The following is a 17,450-nucleotide window of genomic DNA, read 5'->3' as shown; positions in this document are numbered from 1 at the left end:
GATACTGACACATTAACAATAGTAAGTCTTCCATCTTCCTATCTTCAAGTTCACTGATTCCTTCTTCTGCCTGCTCAAGTATGCCTTTGAATTCCTCTGGTGAATTTTTCATTTCAGTTATTGTACTTTTCAGCTCCAGAATATTTTTGAGGTCTTCCATCTCTTTATTAATATTTCCATTTTGTTCACACATCATTTTCTTGACTTTCTCCACATCTTCCTTTAGTTCTTTACGCAACTTTAAGACAATTGTTCTAAAGTCTTTGTCTAATATATCTGCCATTAAGTGTTTTTCAGGGACAGTTTCTGTTGATTTATTTTTTCCTTTGTTTAGGCCATACTTTCCTGTTCCTTTGTATGCCTTGTGATTTTTTGTTGAACGCTGGACATTTAAATCCTAGAATATGGTAAGTCTAGATATCTGATTCTCTACCTTCCCTATGGGCTGCTGTATTTTTGTTATTGTTTTTGTTTTTTTTGATTGTTGTAGGCTGTCTCTGTGCTAAGGATCAGCCTGAAGTGTAAATTGAATGCCTTCTTAGGTCTTTTCTGAGCCTTTCTTTGGGTATGTGCAGTTGCTTTCTTATTTTCCCCATATATGCAGTGGTTTTTGAATGTCCCGGTCTTTAATATCTGGGTCACATAAGGGGGAAAATGGAAAATCCAGGGGGGAGGAAAGATGCAGGCCCTTTAAATCCCTGGAAGCCACTTCAGCTGGAGGGGGAGGAGTTTGCAACAATAGGGGGAGGTGCAACAATGGTTGCCTGCCTCTTTGTCTGCACCTCTGTGATCAGAAGCAGCACTCAGCAATCAGAGCATGGATCCCCAACCTTTGGAGGACAGGGTCCTTTTTGCCCACCCTGGCTCCTGTAAGCTGTGTGCAAGTTGCTCCAGGAACAGTGCAAAGCTGCCTGCCACATGGCTAGGGGTGGGGGATGGACAGCTGCTACTGTCCTAAGAGCTGAAATTGACCAAAATTAACCACAATTTACCAGTCCAAGTCTTCTCCTGGATGTTGCAAGCCTTCAACAGAGTCCAGAGTTCCAAAATAGTTACATCATGCAGATTCTGCCAGTGCATTTTTGTGTAGGTGCAGAGAGCAAATTTATGGTGTTTCCTACTCTGCCACCTTCCCAGAAACCTCCTCACCTTCACTTTAAAAAGATAATTTTTACTAAGTATTAATTCTAAGTTGACAGGGTTCTTTTCTTTTTTTCCTTTAGTACTTTAAAAATGTTGCTCCATTTTCTTCTGACTTGCATTGTTTCCAACAAGAAGTCTGCTCTGACCTTATCTTTGTTATTCTGTGAATGAAGTGTCTTTTTCCTCTGGCTACTTTTCAAATTTTCATCATTGGTTTCAAGAAATTTGATTACGATGTGACAGGGTATAGTTCTCATTATACTTGCACTTGCGGTTTGTTGAGCTTCTGGGATATTGGGTCTATAATTTGACTTTGTTTTTTTTTGAGGGAGATTAGCCCTGAGCTAACTTTCACTGCCAATCCTCCTCTTTTTGCTGAGGAAGACTGGCCCTGAGCTAACATCTGTGGCCATCTTCCTCTACTTTATATGTGGGACACCTACCACAGCATGGCTCGATAAGTGGTGTGTAGGTCCACACCTGGGATCTGAACCAATAAACCCTGGGCTGCTGAAGCAGAACATGTGAACTTAACTGCTATGCCACTGGGCCAGCCCCCAGTCTTCCTCTGTTTGCTTGAGGAAGATTGTCACTGCACAACATCTGTGCCAATCTTCCTCTATTTGTATGTGGGTCGCTGCCACAGCACGGCTGCTGATGAGTGATGTAGGTCAGCACCAGGAACTGAACCCAGGCTGCTGAAACAGCGCATGCCAAACTTAACCACTAGGTAATGGGGTTGGCCCCCTCTAATTTCTTGTACAACAGGCTGCATAATGCTGTCCCATAGTTCACTGATTATTTTCGTTCATATTATTCCCCTCTAATTTCACTTAGGATAGTTTCTAATTGCTATATTTATAGGCTCACTGTTTCTTCTGTAGTGTCTAATCTGCTGTGAATCACATCCAATGTATTTATTATCTCAGACACTGTGTTTTTCATCTTTAGAAGTTCAATTTTGGTCCTTTTTTGTATCTTCCATATCTCTAGTTAACACGTGCAACCCACCCTCTGCCTACTTGAACATATGGAGCACATTTATAATAGCTGTTTTAATATCCTTGTCTACTCCTCTATTATATCTTAATTTCTGGGTCTGTTTTTATTGATTGGTTTTTCTCCTCATTATGGGTCATATTTCCATTTCTTTGCCTGCCTGGTAATTTTTAAGTGGATGCTAGACATGTCAATTTACATTGTTGGGGTGCTGAAATTAAAAAAAATTCCTTTACATACTTTTGAGCTTTGTTCTGGGACATAGTTCAGTTATTTGGAAATAGTTTGATCCTTCTGAGTCTTGCTTTTGAGCTCTGTTAGGTGGGATGAGAACAGCTTTCAGTCTAGATCCTTTGTGTAGCACTTAGTCTGGAGCAATATCCTCGTGGCTACTCTACCAGTGTCCCCTCTGTTGGGAGATCTTGCCATTCAAACTGCGGGAATGCAAACTATTCCTGACCCTGCGTCAGCTCCAGGGGTTGTTCCACCTGCTTCTTTCTGGTGGTCCTTTCTCTGGCCTTGGGTTGTTTCCTCACACCCACACACTGATCAGTACTCAGCCAAAGACTAGAAAGGAACCCTCTGCAGATCTCTGAAGATCTCCTTCTGGGCAGTTCTCTCCTCTCCAGTACTTTGTCCTTCTAATTTTAGCCATCTTGACCTCCCTGATCCCAACTTCATCTGCCTAACTCAGAGAGACTACCATGCTCTGTTTGAGTCCACTGTCCCAGGGCTGCTGTCTGGAAACTCTTTTTTTTTTTTTAAAAGATTTTATTTTTTCCTTTTTATCCCCAAAGCCCCCCGGTACATAGTTGTGTATTCTTCGTTGTGGGTTCTTCTAGTTGTGGCATGTGGGACGCTGCCCCAGCGTGGTCCGATGAGCAGTGCCATGTCCGCGCCCAGGATTCGAACCAACGAAACACTGGGCCGCCTGCAGCGGAGCGCGCGAACCCAACCACTCGGCCACGGGGCCAGCCCCTGTCTGGAAACTCTTCCCTGGTAATAAGCTAGAGCAATCCTAGAACTCACCTCGTTTGTTTCCTTCTCTGAGGGATTGCTATTCTGCTCTATTGTCTGATGTCTGAAAACCATTGTTTCATATATTTTGTCCAATAAAATATTTTTTGCCATATATTTTTTAGTTGTTTAAGGTGGGAGAATAAATCCAATTCCTAATGTTACTCTATCAGTAGCAGAGTTTCCCTAGCTATTTCAAATTTAAAATGCACATATCCTGTGGCCTTTTAAGTCTGTTTTTAGAAATATATCCTACAAATATACTACAGCACATAGGAAATAACGTGTAAAGTTATTCACTGTAGCACTGTTTGTTATAGACAGGAAATAAACTAAAAGTCCATCAATAAAGGACTTGGATAAATACATTCTAGTACATCCATATGATATAATACTTTTTAGCTATAAAAAAAGAAGCTATTCTTTAAAATATCTCCAAGATATACATTAAAGACAATGTATAGCATAGTGTGTAGAGTATATACACTGTATATAGTATATACATGTAAGCAGATGGGGAAATTCATATTTAGCTCATATATACATATGCTATTTCTGGAAAGAGATCACAAGGAATCCGTAATAATGGATGCCTCTGGGGAGGAGGACTGGCTGAAGGTGTCGGTTGGGAGGGATTCACTGTCTCTCCTTTTGTACTGTTTAGATTTTGAACCATGTGACTATGTAAGAAAAAATTTTACTAAATGAACAGAAATAAGCTTATACTTCCTAGCATGATTCTTCTACTTACCAAAATTACTCATTTTTATTCCTCCTTCCCTTCAAGTTCACAACCTTTAATTATGTTTAACCATCATCATCTACTAAGGAACTACGCAGGCTCTCAAGAGAAAGAAATGCTGAAATAGAGTGCTCGAAGGTTCTAATCGCAGTCAGACACTCAATTTGTTGCCAATAACAGTTAAAGTATTCAATTTTTAAATAATTTACTTTAAAAATGAGATCAGAAGTTACTTCTATAAAATATCTGCCTCTTACTTATTCCCCGTATGCTTTCCTGAGCAGGCAGGGAAGGAGTGGATTAGGGTGTGTATGAGGAATTGTTCCTAAACCTAGGAGTGCCCGTAACAGGGCGCTGAGCAGTGAACATCACCCCTCATGTGTGCACTAGAACAGAAAAGACACTGAACGCCAAGGATGGTCTCATTAATAAACAAGAAAACTGAGACCCCTTTAAACTTAGGCAAGGTGGGCAGAGCCAAGACAGATCTCAGATCGCCAGTGCCCTTACGGGGCTCTCATGCTGCCGGTTACTGACCTGAACTGAAATAATTCTAAATAGAATTCTTTATTTGTCACATTTGGGTAAGTAAAATAAGTCCTGAGGGAGAGTAACAGAGGCTTTAATATTTTTGCTAAATTAGATGGTTCATTCAGAAGAATTACTACAGCTGAAATAAAGATAAACTATCAAGTCATCAGTTTAATTTGTAAGTTGTAATTTTTCATCCTATAGGTTTGGATCTAGAAGTACGAAGGTCCAAAATATTGGCAAAATTAGTATGAAATAATTCATTATTACACTACAGTAAAACCCAAATGAACTTAGAACCAATTTTGAAAATAAATTAAAAATTTTTATAAACAGTATACACACATGATGAGAAAATTAGAAAATACAGGTAGACACAAAGACGAAAATAAAAATCACACAGAATCTCATATCCAATCTTTGTTTGGCATATATCTCACAAGATCTTTTCTGTGTGTTTGACACATATTTAAAATATATATTTTCAAGGACCCCTTTTGACAATAAGGCTGTCTTGTTTCAAGGACAACAGTTGATTATTAGTTGTACATCAGATGTTTTTTTCAAAACATGGCACTCAAATGGCCCTTTGTGGGAGTAACAGAGGGAGGACAGGGTCACTGCCCCCCAGCTCAGTCCCTTTACTTTCCCTTAACAACCTCAAAGCCACATTCCCTGAAGTGGGATCTCGAAATCCCAGAATGACAACTGTGGCCTTGTGCTGACGCTGTCAACACATACACTACCTTTTGTTTTGTCTTATCTTATAGTTGTCTTTAAAGAAAGGGGAGGGGGATAATTTCAGAAAATCATGTTTCGACTCCCTTTCTGGGTTCACTTCCTAAGTCACGTAGCTCCTGTTGGATAGAAGGGAAGTTGCAGCTGCCACAGAACAGATGGGCGGTGGCAGGGCTGGAGGAGTGACTGCAGCACAACCTGCCGGCTCATACCCTTTTCTGGAATGTGCCAAGGCAGAAAGAAACCAAGGCTATATTTGAAAAGCTAACATGAAAGAGGTCTCTGAGTGGTGTTTCCAAAAATTAAAAGAGATTTATGCACATGATAAGTAAAATCCAAAAACAATGATGAACTGGTAAAAAATATTTGCAACAGAGACAGATCAATTTTCTTAATATACAAAGAACTCCCGTGAGTTACGAAAAAGACCAGTAATCCAAGCAAAAAACAGGCAAAGGGTTTGATCATAAATAAGGAAATAATATGGCTCTTAAACATAGGAAGAAAGGCTCAACTTCATTGTTGCTAAGAGAAATGCAGTTAAAACTGCAGTGAGGGGCCAGCTGGGGGCATAGTGGTTAAGTTCGCACGCTCTCCTTCAGCGGCCCTGGGTTCGCAGGTTCAGATCCTGGGTGTGGACCTGTGCACTGCTCATCAAGCCATGCTGTGGGGGCATCTCACATACAAAATAGAGGAAGACTGGCACAGATGTTAGCTCAGGGACCATCTTCCTCAGAAAAAAAAATTCCTAAACATGATTTTATGAGCAAAGCAAATGATATCTAATGTGTTTTTATATTCTTAACTAACATAATAATTTTAAAATGGATCAAAGAAAATGAATGTTGCATATATTGTATTTTCCCAAAATTCCTCTCACAAATGTTTTCCCGTTAGATGCTAACTTCCTAAATTTTGGCAGTTTTACTTCTCCCACCTGGATGCCTAGGGGTCTTCTTGGCACTATTTTCTTCCTTTCCTTTTGAATGTGCCTTCCAATTCTTATTTAAGTCACATTTTTCAATTTTTATGATGTTTCTGGCTATAAAGGCCACAGTATAAGGCACTATAACAAATAGTGCTTTATTCATTGAATTTAGATTATTATATAGGACTATCATAACTACTTTCATAACGAACCTATTGTATTACTTAGAGGAAATGACTTTAGCTTCCTGTATGACAGTCTGTCTGTCTATGAATGAGGCATAACCACAGTTGTTCCCTTTCCAGACTTTATATATGGTGACCTCATTTATATATGGTGACTTTCTCAGTCATGTAATAGCATTTTTATAAATGTGCAAATATTTTCCATCATTAGGGAGACAATAGTTTCTTCACATACAAGTAATAAGTGTGCTATTTTAGCAAAGGGTTCCCCTCATCATCATAAAACTATGAAAACACAATATCAATGTATTTGGTAATTGACATTCACCTGTGTTATGCTGGCATCTGGTTGCTCCTCCTGCCAGCTCATGTATGGGAGAAAATCTACATCTTCTTTGGCAATAAGTTCCAAGATATTTGGAATATTAGGAAAAGGTGCTTCATTATCATCCTATATTGAATCACAATTAGGTTAAAAACAAAACATACGTTATCAAATTAAATGATTAATATACTTGCTAAAATCTTGAGAATGTTTGGTTTGGAATATGTTTGGGTGTCGGACTGGATTGTGTCCCAGGCCACAGGTGAGAGAGAAACAAGCAGAGAAGAGAGACGTGCTCAGCTAAGTGGCTTGCCTCTTCCCGGGTATGGGCACCGTGCGAAGTGCCCTGTGTGGATTTTCCACCTGAACTTATAAGAGAAAGGGCCTTTCAGAAGCCCAGGCCTTTTCTATTTTTTGAGGGTCTTGGATCAATAAAAGATGAGAAATGCCAAAAATCTAACAAAATTGAAGTATATCTCCAAAGCACACGTATAACCAAGTAATAATTGTAACATTAAAAACAACATAGCGCCGGCCCCGTGGCCGAGTGGTTGTCTACGCGCTGTGCTTTGGCAGCCTGGGGTTTTGCCAGTTCGGATCCTGGGTGCAGACATGGCACCACTCGTTAGGCCATGCTGAGGCAGCGTCCCACAGTGCCAAAACTGGAAGGACCCACAGCTAAGGTATATAACTATGTACTGGGGGGGTTGGGAGAGAGAAAGCGGGGAAAAAAAAAAAAGGTTGGCAATAGTTGTTAGCTTAGGTGCCAATCTTTAAAAAAATTAGTAATAATAACATAGTAACTCTTGTAGAGTGATCATCGTGAACCCTAACACTGAGGCCTTCTGACCATGCTCCTGCCTCTCCCTCCCTGCTCTTCAAAAGCCATGGATGTGGATTCTGTCAGTGACAGTGAGAGCAAGAGAAATTTTCTTAATACATAAATACAAATAAAATAGCCATGAATCAACAATACATACCCTTTTCTCAACTGCCACAAAGCTTGTAAATTGTGTTAGGAGACAATTTTCTTTACTGAGTTTAATAATCAGAGATTTTAAGACTTGCTTCTTCATCTAGGATAGAATAAAACAAATGAAGTCATATCCTGTTTTATTTTCACTATTTAGCTATGTATGACCAATTAAACAAATATTAAATAATCTAAAAAGGTGTTTTTCTATAAAAAAATAAATCACCTTATAATTAGTATTTCATCCTAAATATTGAATCAATGGCCTTGTCTAAACATCTTAAGTAGGTGACTTAACATTTCTTGCAAAATGGGATCAACTGACTAGCTAAGTCATAGAGAAAATAACTCATATTTGTATAGCTCTTTATAGTTTACAAAGAACTCTCCCTCTCCAGTGTGGCGAGCTTCTGCCTTCTCTGACAGATGGTCTGTGCCCCCGTTAGAGGTGAGGAGTCCAAGTAGTGGAGAGGAGGAGTGACAAGTCAGGGCTGTTCAGTGGCAGGGCCGGTCCACTGCCCTCAGAAATAAAAGGGCCTTAAGCAAAACAAACACAAGGCTGCCAAGACAGGGTGGCAAGGGAGGCAGGGGGACCACAAGGCCTTAGTGACCGGCTGGGACCATCTGCAACGGCACCAATGGCCCCCACATGTCACAAGGGTACCTTTTTGGGGGATGGCATTGAGTACCAATGCTCCTAACCTCAATTAAGATCACAGCCCCAGAGGGACCAGCCAGGCCATCATGGCCCCCTGGTGAGTCGAAGCCCTGACAGGCCCTGATCAGCTCAGCAAGGAGGGAGCAAGCTGGGCTTCAGCTCCACTGTGTGTCCTTAGGCAGGACACTCACCCTCCTGCGCCCGGGCTTCTTCATCACTAAAATGGGAACACTAACACCTACAACACACGAGATCTGAGGTGATGTTTACTTCAGGCACGCAGTGAATGTTCTCTGAGCCCTCCTCTGGCCTCTCTGTGATGAGTACAATTATCACAGAATTCTCAGGAAACTACTGACATCTGTTCTTTTGTTAATTCATTCAACAAGCATCTGCTGAACACTTTGCACCCCAGGCACAGAAAAGACAGCTACAATGATGAATGCCCCTGATACCACATGCTTCTTCATCCAGCTAGCCTGACTTTACATTTCCATGGATAAGTCAATTTAAGAAGGATCATGAAAAGAGCAAACCTCGTGATTCCTTTCATTTTCGTGGAGAATGCCATCTTCATAATCTCTGATCAGAGCTCGTGCTGTCAGCTTGTGAATCATCTGTGTTTAAGCAGCAAAGGAAAAAAGATTCAAATGGCTTCTCATTAAAGTCTTACATAGGAAACCACTTTAAAAATTGAGGTACAATTTACATACCAATAAAATTCACCCCCTTTTTTTTTTTAAAGATTGGCACCTGAGCTAACAACAGTTGCCAATCTTCTTTTTTTTTTTTTTTTCTGCTTTCTCTCCCCAAATCCCCCCAGCACATAGTTGTATATTCTAGTTGCAGGTCCTTCTAGTTGTGCTATGTGGGACGCCAACTCAGCGTGGCCTGACAAGTGGTGCCATGTCCGCGCCCAGGATCCAAACCGGTGAAACCCCGGGCCACCAAAGCGGAGCGAACTTAACCACTCGGCCACGGGGCCGGCCCCAAAATTCACTGTTTTTAAGTGTACAGTTTGATGAGTTTTAACGAATGTATACAGTGCTGTGACCACCACTGAGATAAAAGATACAGAGTAGTTCCTTCACCTTAAAAAGTCCCCTCTCGCCCCTGGCAACCACTCATCTGTGGTTTATCCCTACAGTTCTGCCTTCTCTATGAAAGGTCATTTGCCAATTCAATTTATTTCAAAAACTTTAGAGTATTCTTCCACTGTAGGAAGAAGCAGCTTAGTGCGGTGACGTCCAGCCATGAGTGTGAGCTCCCTCTGAAGGCAGGGCAGAGGGGGGCCGCTAGGAAGTGCAGGTGAAGGATTTCCTGTTTTTTTTCTCTCAAATGATTAAGAAACAGAACTGATCTTAAATGGCAACGTCTGCTTTCGATGCTAATTCCAGCTCTTAATTCCGCTACTGGAAAGGCCACAGTTCAGAGAGGAGGCACAGCTGCAAAGACAGCGACTTCATGGAAAACGACCTCTTCCCAGGTCAGCTTTATTTCACCCCTAGATTCAATGTTTAAAACAATGTGGAGATTCCCTTAAGTTCTAGACATAAATCACTGGCAAGGAATCAATTATGGTTCTTGATTCAGTGCCAAAAAAGTAAGTTATTTTATTTAAAAGAGCAAAAACTCAGAAATGTCTGGGCACTGGCTTATCTGGGTAAACAAAGACTCCCGTGAGCAGCAAGCTACATATTAGAGGAGAGACTGCTTAGGAACGTTCCAGGCCTAACCACAGTAGATTTCGTGCTAATGCAAATACTACAAGCTTTCTGGTGATAATTCATTTGCTTTCAATCCAAAAGTGGAAAAAACAAACACATTCTCAATATTTGATATGTTTCATTCTTAGTCCAGGAGTGTTTGTACTTAATATATTAAAATAACATGGGTGGACCAGCGGCACTTAACTTTCATTGACTCATGGACATCTTTCAGAACCTACCTAAAAAATTTTTAGGCATAAAATACCAAATTTAATTACAGTTATTCACACCCATTGATGCCCATACGGATACACCTAGACTCAGGAACCCCAGATTAAGAACTCTGCATTAGAAATTGCAGGTTAGTGCTCTCATCTGTACAGATAACACTCCTCCATATCATATCATGCACTGAAATGTCACATGGAAAAACAACAACAGAGGAAGGACACGGAGCGTTATGTATGAAAATATAAAATTATTACAACTTTCAGACAGTGCGTCCATAGTTTGAGTTTTGAATCTTACAGTTCCAGTTGTCTTCTGAAGTTCAGTAGTTGATACCATTGTAGAAAATTCTTTCTCTTGAATTAATGCATATAGAGTTGCCTGAAATGGGAAACAAATTCCTGATTAGCTTTTCTACTCCACAGTGTCTTGGTTAGTTTAACAGTGATTCTTTCAGCGATTTCCTCTCTCCTTTCAATGGAATGAAAGGCTCTCCAGTATCCCTGGCTAGCCACCCATTATGTTTCCAGAAGGAGAAAATTTGCCAGCACATTATGATTTGGGGGAGAAGGAAAGGAAAGAAAAAAGAAAGAAAGAAAAAGAAAATTATTAGCAAAATATATCATTCTTCCCACAGTAAAACACAGTGTGTGCCCCCTTACCTGTGTACAGTGAGGGATGAACCCGTAGACGAGCAGCCGGTCGTTGTGGAACAAGGACTGCACCTGGGCCGGGGCCTGCAGGGGCTCAGGCGCGTCGGGACTCAGCTGCTGCCATTTGACAGAGACAGAGTGGCAACTTGGAGAACATAACCTAGTCATTTGATCTTCTATCTATTGATAAAAGAGGGATAATTTCACTGTCAATGTCATATCCAGAAAATAGTTACTTAACACTTAAAATAAATTTTACATTCTATCCTTTGGGTTTGAAGCTCTGTCTTTTTTTTCCCCTCCTTCCTGCTCAGGGTACTTTTCCAAAAAGATTTTAAATAGAAGTTTTAATAATAGCATTATCAAATAATTTAAATATACAAAATATCCTAAAATTATTCCATTAGTTAATGACAACTTTGGCAAGGAGTAGATTCCAGTTATAAACATTAATCCCACAAAGGACTTGAATCGACACTTCTCCAAAGAAGACATCCAAATGGCCAACAGGCACAAGAAAAGATGCTCAATATCACTAGTCATTAGGGAAATGCAAATCAAAGCCCCAGTGAGATACAATTTCACACCCATTAGGATGGCCATTACAAAAAACAAAATAAAAAATGGAAAGTAAGTATTGGCAATGAGTAGAAAAATTGGAACCCTAGTACACTGCTATTGGTAATGTAAAATGGTGCAGCCACTATGAACAATACTATGGCAGTTCCTAAAAAAACTAAACATAGAATTCATATGATCGAGCAATTCCACTTCTGGGTATATAGCTAAGATAATTGAAATCAGGGTCTCGAACATGTGCTTGTATGCCAATACTCACAGTAGCATAATTCACAATAGCTAAAAGGTGGGAACAACCTAAATGTCTATGAACAAATGAATGGATAAACAAAATGTGGGATATATGTACAATGGAATATTATTCAGCCTTTAAAAAGGAAGAAAATTCTGATGCATGCTACAACATGAACAGATCTTGAAAACATTATGCCAAATGAAATAAGCCAGGCACAAAAGAATCAATATTGTAAGGTTCTACTTACATGAGGCATCTAAAGTAGTCAAATTCATATAGACACAAAGTAGAATGGTCGTTACCAGGGGCTGGGGGAGGGTGGAATGGGGAGTAGTTGTTTAATGAGTACAGAGTTTCTGTTTGGGAGGATGAAAAAGTTCTGGAGATGGATGGTGGTGATGGCTGCACAACACCGTGAATGTACTTAATGCCACTGAATTGTATACTTAAAAATGGTTAAAGTGGTATATTTCATGTATATTTCACCACAATAAGAAATGAATCCTAGCAAAACACGTATAATACGTCACTTTTAAAAGTCAGTCCGTGACACTTTATAAAGCAGAAACCAAACTATTAGCTAGGAGAACAGCCCAGTCAAGTAGCTGCTGTCTTTCAGCACTGAGTATCAGCTAAGGGCGGGGCTCACCTTTCTACCTTTGCCTCTTTCTAGCTTCTCTTTCCATGAATGAAAACACAGCAGTTACTATCACTAGATTTGTAAGAAGACAATATTTCCACACGTAAATATAAGACTAGAAATAAGATGTTTGAGAAACATACCTGTTTTTTCCAACTATGTTTGGATTTTGAGTTTAAATATTCAAATACTCCAGCACCACACTGGGACAAAATCCTTAAGATATGATGATTCGCTGTAGAACTGATCACATTTCACAAATTTTAATTTTCAAAAACTTTTGGCAACATTTTTGAAGTACATTAGTTAACAATGGTGACACAGCATGAAACTCAATAAAAGAGACATGACATGAAGAAGAATTTACAGAAGTAGCTGAGGGTAAAGAAATAAAACTCATGACAGAGTATCAAACATTTGAAGAGCTGGGTAATTTAAGCTCCCACATATCAGAGGACTTACTTCTCTTTCACAATAGAAAAAAGCAGAAATTCTTGACTTCTGCTTTACCAAAGGAAGCAGGAGATGATTCTGAAAACCCCAAAAGGTGTCAGAAGGCTGACGGGTATCAGCCTGCTTTCAGTGAGCGTCCAGGGCACCCGATCTGACCCCAAAGGCCAAGAAACGGCAGTCTAAGTTAACATGTGATGCACACCTCGATAGCAAAAGGTATAAAGAAGTGACTCTCATTCTAGCGAAGATCATCTGTGATATTGAATGACAACGTCCTATTAAATTTCTCTCAATAATAATTCTATAACTTTCAAGAACGCCTTTCTTAGAGAGGTTCCCCCTAAAATATTAAAGAAATGATCAATTAATTTTCAGAAAAAGAGCTTAAAAAAGTTATTTCTGAAACATTCTTTAGCCTATTGATAAAGACCGGATGTGTCTTTAGTTGTCAAAATTAATTGGCAGTGATTACAGCACTGATTAGAAAATCCTCAAATCAAGTTTACTTGTTTGTATCGAGTTCGTCAGCTAGCGAGGCTGCTTGGAAACCTTTTTGTGCTCCTGTGTGCGCCTCAGAGGACAGCTTGTTACAAGAGGCAGGATGAGCAGTCACTACTCTTGGAGAACTCACAACATCTTGCTAGAGTTTGTGAACACAAACGAGTACTTAGGTGTAAAAGAGAAACATTTAGAAAGATCTTAAAAACTTGACAGATCATCAGTAACAATCCTAGCTCCCTCAGGCTGGGTCGTGTCAAAGCAAGTCACCACCCAAAGGAGGCTTGTGCCCACCCACCCCAGTCACCCCCATCACAGAACCCCCATTTTTTCCTTCCTGGCGCTTAGGAAAACCCATCTCCCCTTTGAGCTTACTGGACGGTTTGCTGTCCGTCTCCTCACACACAGAGCTGCGGTCTAGCGCCGAGCAGTGTCTGTCCCATGATATGCCCTCAGCACAGAAGGAATCAACAGGGGACATGCCTTCTGTGCGGAGGTGTCTGAGCCTGATCCTGCACGGCACGTCCGACGCGGTGGAGGGAGCAGGGAGGTAGTGATGTGACCAGGAAGATGGAATAGGGCCCTGACTCAGGTAGGGAGGGGACACATTCCTGCGGCAGGTTAGGGCCGACCACCCCGTGTCTGCAGGTAGGAGTTCTCAGGTGAAGTCCTGTTAGGAACAACTCCTGGGGGAGTCTGCTTTGGGTTGGATAAATTTCCTAGTTGGTCTGTGATGTCCTGTTAGGCCTCAGATTACAGAGAATGAGCCTAGGATCTGTGACTGAAGAGGGCAGAGAGAAGAACAGCGCTCTCTGGGCAGGAAGGTCTGGCCTGGGTACAGCACAGAGGGCCATCACAGGGGGTCACGGGTACCAGCTCCTGGAGCTCCTACTGAGGCTTTAGGGGGCTCCCAGCCCAGGACAGCACAGCAGCCCCAGGGAACACCAACACCCCACCCCCTGTAAACATGTTGAGGGGAGGGTCTTGCTCTCTGTGCTGCCTCGGAACAGGAAGGCCTGGTGATCACCACTGGGATGGGGAGGCGAGGGGGTGGGGCATGCTCTGTGCAAACATGGGTCTGGCCCCCTTTGTTCTGTGTTTTCCTTATATGTACACCATATACCTCAGTTCAATCCAAAAAAGCTAACTATAATTGGGGAGGGGTTAATTCCAACAATCATGGGGTCTTAGCCTCCCTAGAGAAAGATTCTGTGTACATTACAAGGTTTGAAAATGCTCACAGCAACCAGAAAGGTGTTGTGAGGGAGCAAAGCACCGGGGTGGGGGCCGCCCCCAGCAGCAGGCACTCCTCAGCCCCAGTCAGAAACAGCCACAGGAGGGGACGTGTCTGGCAGTGCCACATCTTCAGGCCTCTCAGGATAGGCTGGAAATTTGGATTTTTATGCAAAATAACAATATGTAACATTGATTCAGCTCTATTCTCAGTGCTTTCTATATATGAGCTCATTTAATCCTCAGAGCAAGCCTCTTAAACCTACATTTTCATTATCATCTTCATTTTACAGACAAGAGGATAAGCAAAATGGTGACGGTCACAGCTGAGTGGCTGACTCAAGTCTGAGCCCCAGGCAGTCTGGCCCGAGCTGAGAGCGCTACACCTCTATGCTTGACAGTTTCTATATAGTAGAGTCAAGGTCAGAACTTCCAAAAATCCTGCGCAGGCCGCCAAAACACCTACCCGCAGGCTGCGTTTTCCCTGTGGTTTTCATGGTGTGACTAGACCTCCGACCTACTTACCCAACACCACAGGAGAAGAGCCTGGTGTGCTGGACGTTTCTTCTCACAAGCTGCAATGTCAGGCTCTCATTCTGGAGGTGCCCATCAGATATCAGGAGAATGTTCCGTAAGCCTTGAGAAGGGTACAGTAAATTTAAATATCGGAGTGTCTTCCAGAAGTCTGTATTTCCCATGGTAGGTGAAGCAGACTGGAGGAAACGAAGCAAAAGATTACTTACTCCTGTTCGAGTATATTAATAATTTACTGTAATCACTTACTAAAGCACATCTCTTAATGAGGGTTTAGAGATATCATCATTGAAAAGATATTTTTTCCTAATTATACATTGGTGAAACAATTATGCTTATATCCTTTTAGTTGACTTCATGTCACACAGTAACTATAATATTATCACTGGGCTTATTTGATTTTTTATGGTTTTCAAAGAACTATTACATCAAACTCCTAGGTTTGTCATCCCGGACTGAGGTGGCAACTGGTCTCTCTCAGCTTGCTCCATTTTAAGAAAAAGAAAAAAAGGGGACGGAAGAAAACATTCTGAAACTGCTAATGCTGGTTATATTTGGGTGGTGGAGCTGTGGGTAATTTTTTTCTTTCTAGCCTTTTTAATTTCCAATTTTTCTTTAATGACTTCATATTGCTTTTATTAGTGAAATAAAAGAGCCCACCAAAATAAAACTGAACGAGTAGGGGAGTCCTGATGGTGGTCTCGGAGGGAGTAAGTCTTGGACGGTACCACTAAAACTTGATAGAAAAAGGCACAGGAGATGAAGGAAGCTTCTTTTACTCACCATAATGAACTCTGCTGGCATACTGTTGCTTGTGACGTGCTTGGGATATGAAAATAACTCCTGATAACCTGCAGAATATGACTGGCATGAGCTGTTGCCATTACATAGTCACTTTATGGACCACTAACAAGCAATAATGTTTGATAATTTTAACATAAAAATTCACCACAGTATTCCTTTAAGTAATAAATACTAGTGCATTCAAACTACACACTTTACTGTACAAAATGTTCTGAGTAAAATTAAGTTCTGGCCTTCTGTTCTGTAGCAGATTGCTTACGCTAAATAAGATGTGGGTGTAGCAATCGCACAGGCAGCCGGCACATGCACCTTCCGTGTCCTTTGTACGCCCCAGGCTTATGTGACCTCTTCCCCCAGCAGTAGCAGACCCTGGCTCCTTTGTAAAAGGGATAAGCCTTCTGCTGAATGGCATAGAAGACAAGAAGCAATAGGACATGCTTGCCCCCTCACTTCACTCTGCTGCTCTCATCCCTGACGTGGCTTCTTCTGGTGGCTGAGATCCCCGGGCCCCACCTGGAGAATGGCATTCCCTTTCTTCTAATAGGCAAATCTGATGCCTCCAGAGACCATTCCTTACAGATTTTCTACTACTGTGCTGATTTCAAATGATCTGCCCATATCCTTGGGACCCTCATACTCATCAGAACAAGAGGCTTGCATCTGGGTCAGCTGCTAATAACATTTGTTGTTAGTGCCGGAGTTGATTCCAGCTCCTAGTGACCCTGTGTACAACAGAGCGGAACCTGGTCTGTTCTTTTTTGTTGTGCTCCACTGCCATTCATTGGGTTTTCAATGACAATTTTTTTGAAAGTAGGAGGCCAGGTCCTTCTTCCTAGTCTGCCTAGTCTGGAAGCTCCGCTGAAACCTGTCCAACATGGGTGACCCTGCTGGTATTTGAAATACTGGTGGCAGAGTTTTCAGCATCACAGCAGCAGGCAGACGTCACAGTGTGACAACTGACAGACAGGTGGTGTGGTTTCCTCACCAGGAAACGAACCTGGGCTTGCGATGGTGACAGCCCTGGATCTCAACCACTAAACCACCAGGGCTGGTAATAAAAATAGTAATATTTATATAGCACTTACTATGGAATAGGCACTGTTTTAAATCCTTTACATACATTAGTTCAATCCTCACAACAAGACTATGAGATAGGGGCTATTACCCTCATCTTATGGATGAGGAAACTGAGGCATGAAAAATTGAAGTAACTTGCGCAAAGCAACACCTAGAGCTAGTAAGTGGTCGAGTTGGAATCTGAACTTGGGGATCTGGCTCCAAGTTTCTTGTCCTGGAACTCCATGCTATGCTACCTCCTGCTCCACAGATGAGGTCACGGGTCCCAAAAGCCATCAGCTCTACTCCTGAGTGTGTTACTATTGAAGAAAAAGGACACATTAGACTGGAGCACTCACCTGTGCCAAACTTGACGATGTTTATCTTCTGCTTCTTACCCACCAAGGACAGTGCATATAAGGCAATTTGCTTGGCCTGCAAAAATGGCACACTCTCCATCGAATTGGAGCAATCGAGACAAATAACCACTTCACTCTTCTCGGCGAGGTCAGGGAGGGCAATATCAAGATCTGGTTGAAAAACAAGCATGCAGGCCTAAAAGGAGAAAAACAGTGTGGACTGGTGCTTC

The 17,450-nt window shown here is 41.5% G+C and overlaps 1 protein-coding gene across 8 annotated transcripts in view; it reads right to left on the bottom strand.

Moving 5' to 3' along the window:
- The window catches only part of PARP4 (poly(ADP-ribose) polymerase family member 4), a 126,324-nt gene that overhangs the window by 32,455 nt on the left and 76,419 nt on the right, over positions 1 to 17,450 (bottom strand). For 7 of the 8 annotated variants that reach the window (XM_070239392.1, XM_070239398.1, XM_070239393.1 and 4 more), the window contains exons 22-30: positions 17,221 to 17,416; positions 15,785 to 15,852; positions 14,993 to 15,180; positions 12,427 to 12,526; positions 10,839 to 11,009; positions 10,477 to 10,557; positions 8,776 to 8,856; positions 7,589 to 7,684; positions 6,612 to 6,734 (exon numbers count right to left, since the gene is read on the bottom strand). In XM_070239392.1, coding sequence (XP_070095493.1) covers positions 6,612 to 6,734; positions 7,589 to 7,684; positions 8,776 to 8,856; positions 10,477 to 10,557; positions 10,839 to 11,009; positions 12,427 to 12,526; positions 14,993 to 15,180; positions 15,785 to 15,852; positions 17,221 to 17,416 — 1,104 coding nt within the window. The remainder of the gene's footprint in view (positions 1 to 6,611; positions 6,735 to 7,588; positions 7,685 to 8,775; positions 8,857 to 10,476; positions 10,558 to 10,838; positions 11,010 to 12,426; positions 12,527 to 14,992; positions 15,181 to 15,784; positions 15,853 to 17,220; positions 17,417 to 17,450) is intronic. The other variant, XM_070239396.1, reaches the window with a different exon arrangement.

Source organism: Equus caballus, chromosome 17 (assembly GCF_041296265.1).
Source record: "Equus caballus isolate H_3958 breed thoroughbred chromosome 17, TB-T2T, whole genome shotgun sequence".
NCBI classification, from domain to species: domain Eukaryota; kingdom Metazoa; phylum Chordata; class Mammalia; order Perissodactyla; family Equidae; genus Equus; species Equus caballus.
The sequence above is the reverse complement of the archived record's forward strand: the minus strand, read 5'-3'. Positions and strand labels throughout refer to the sequence as shown.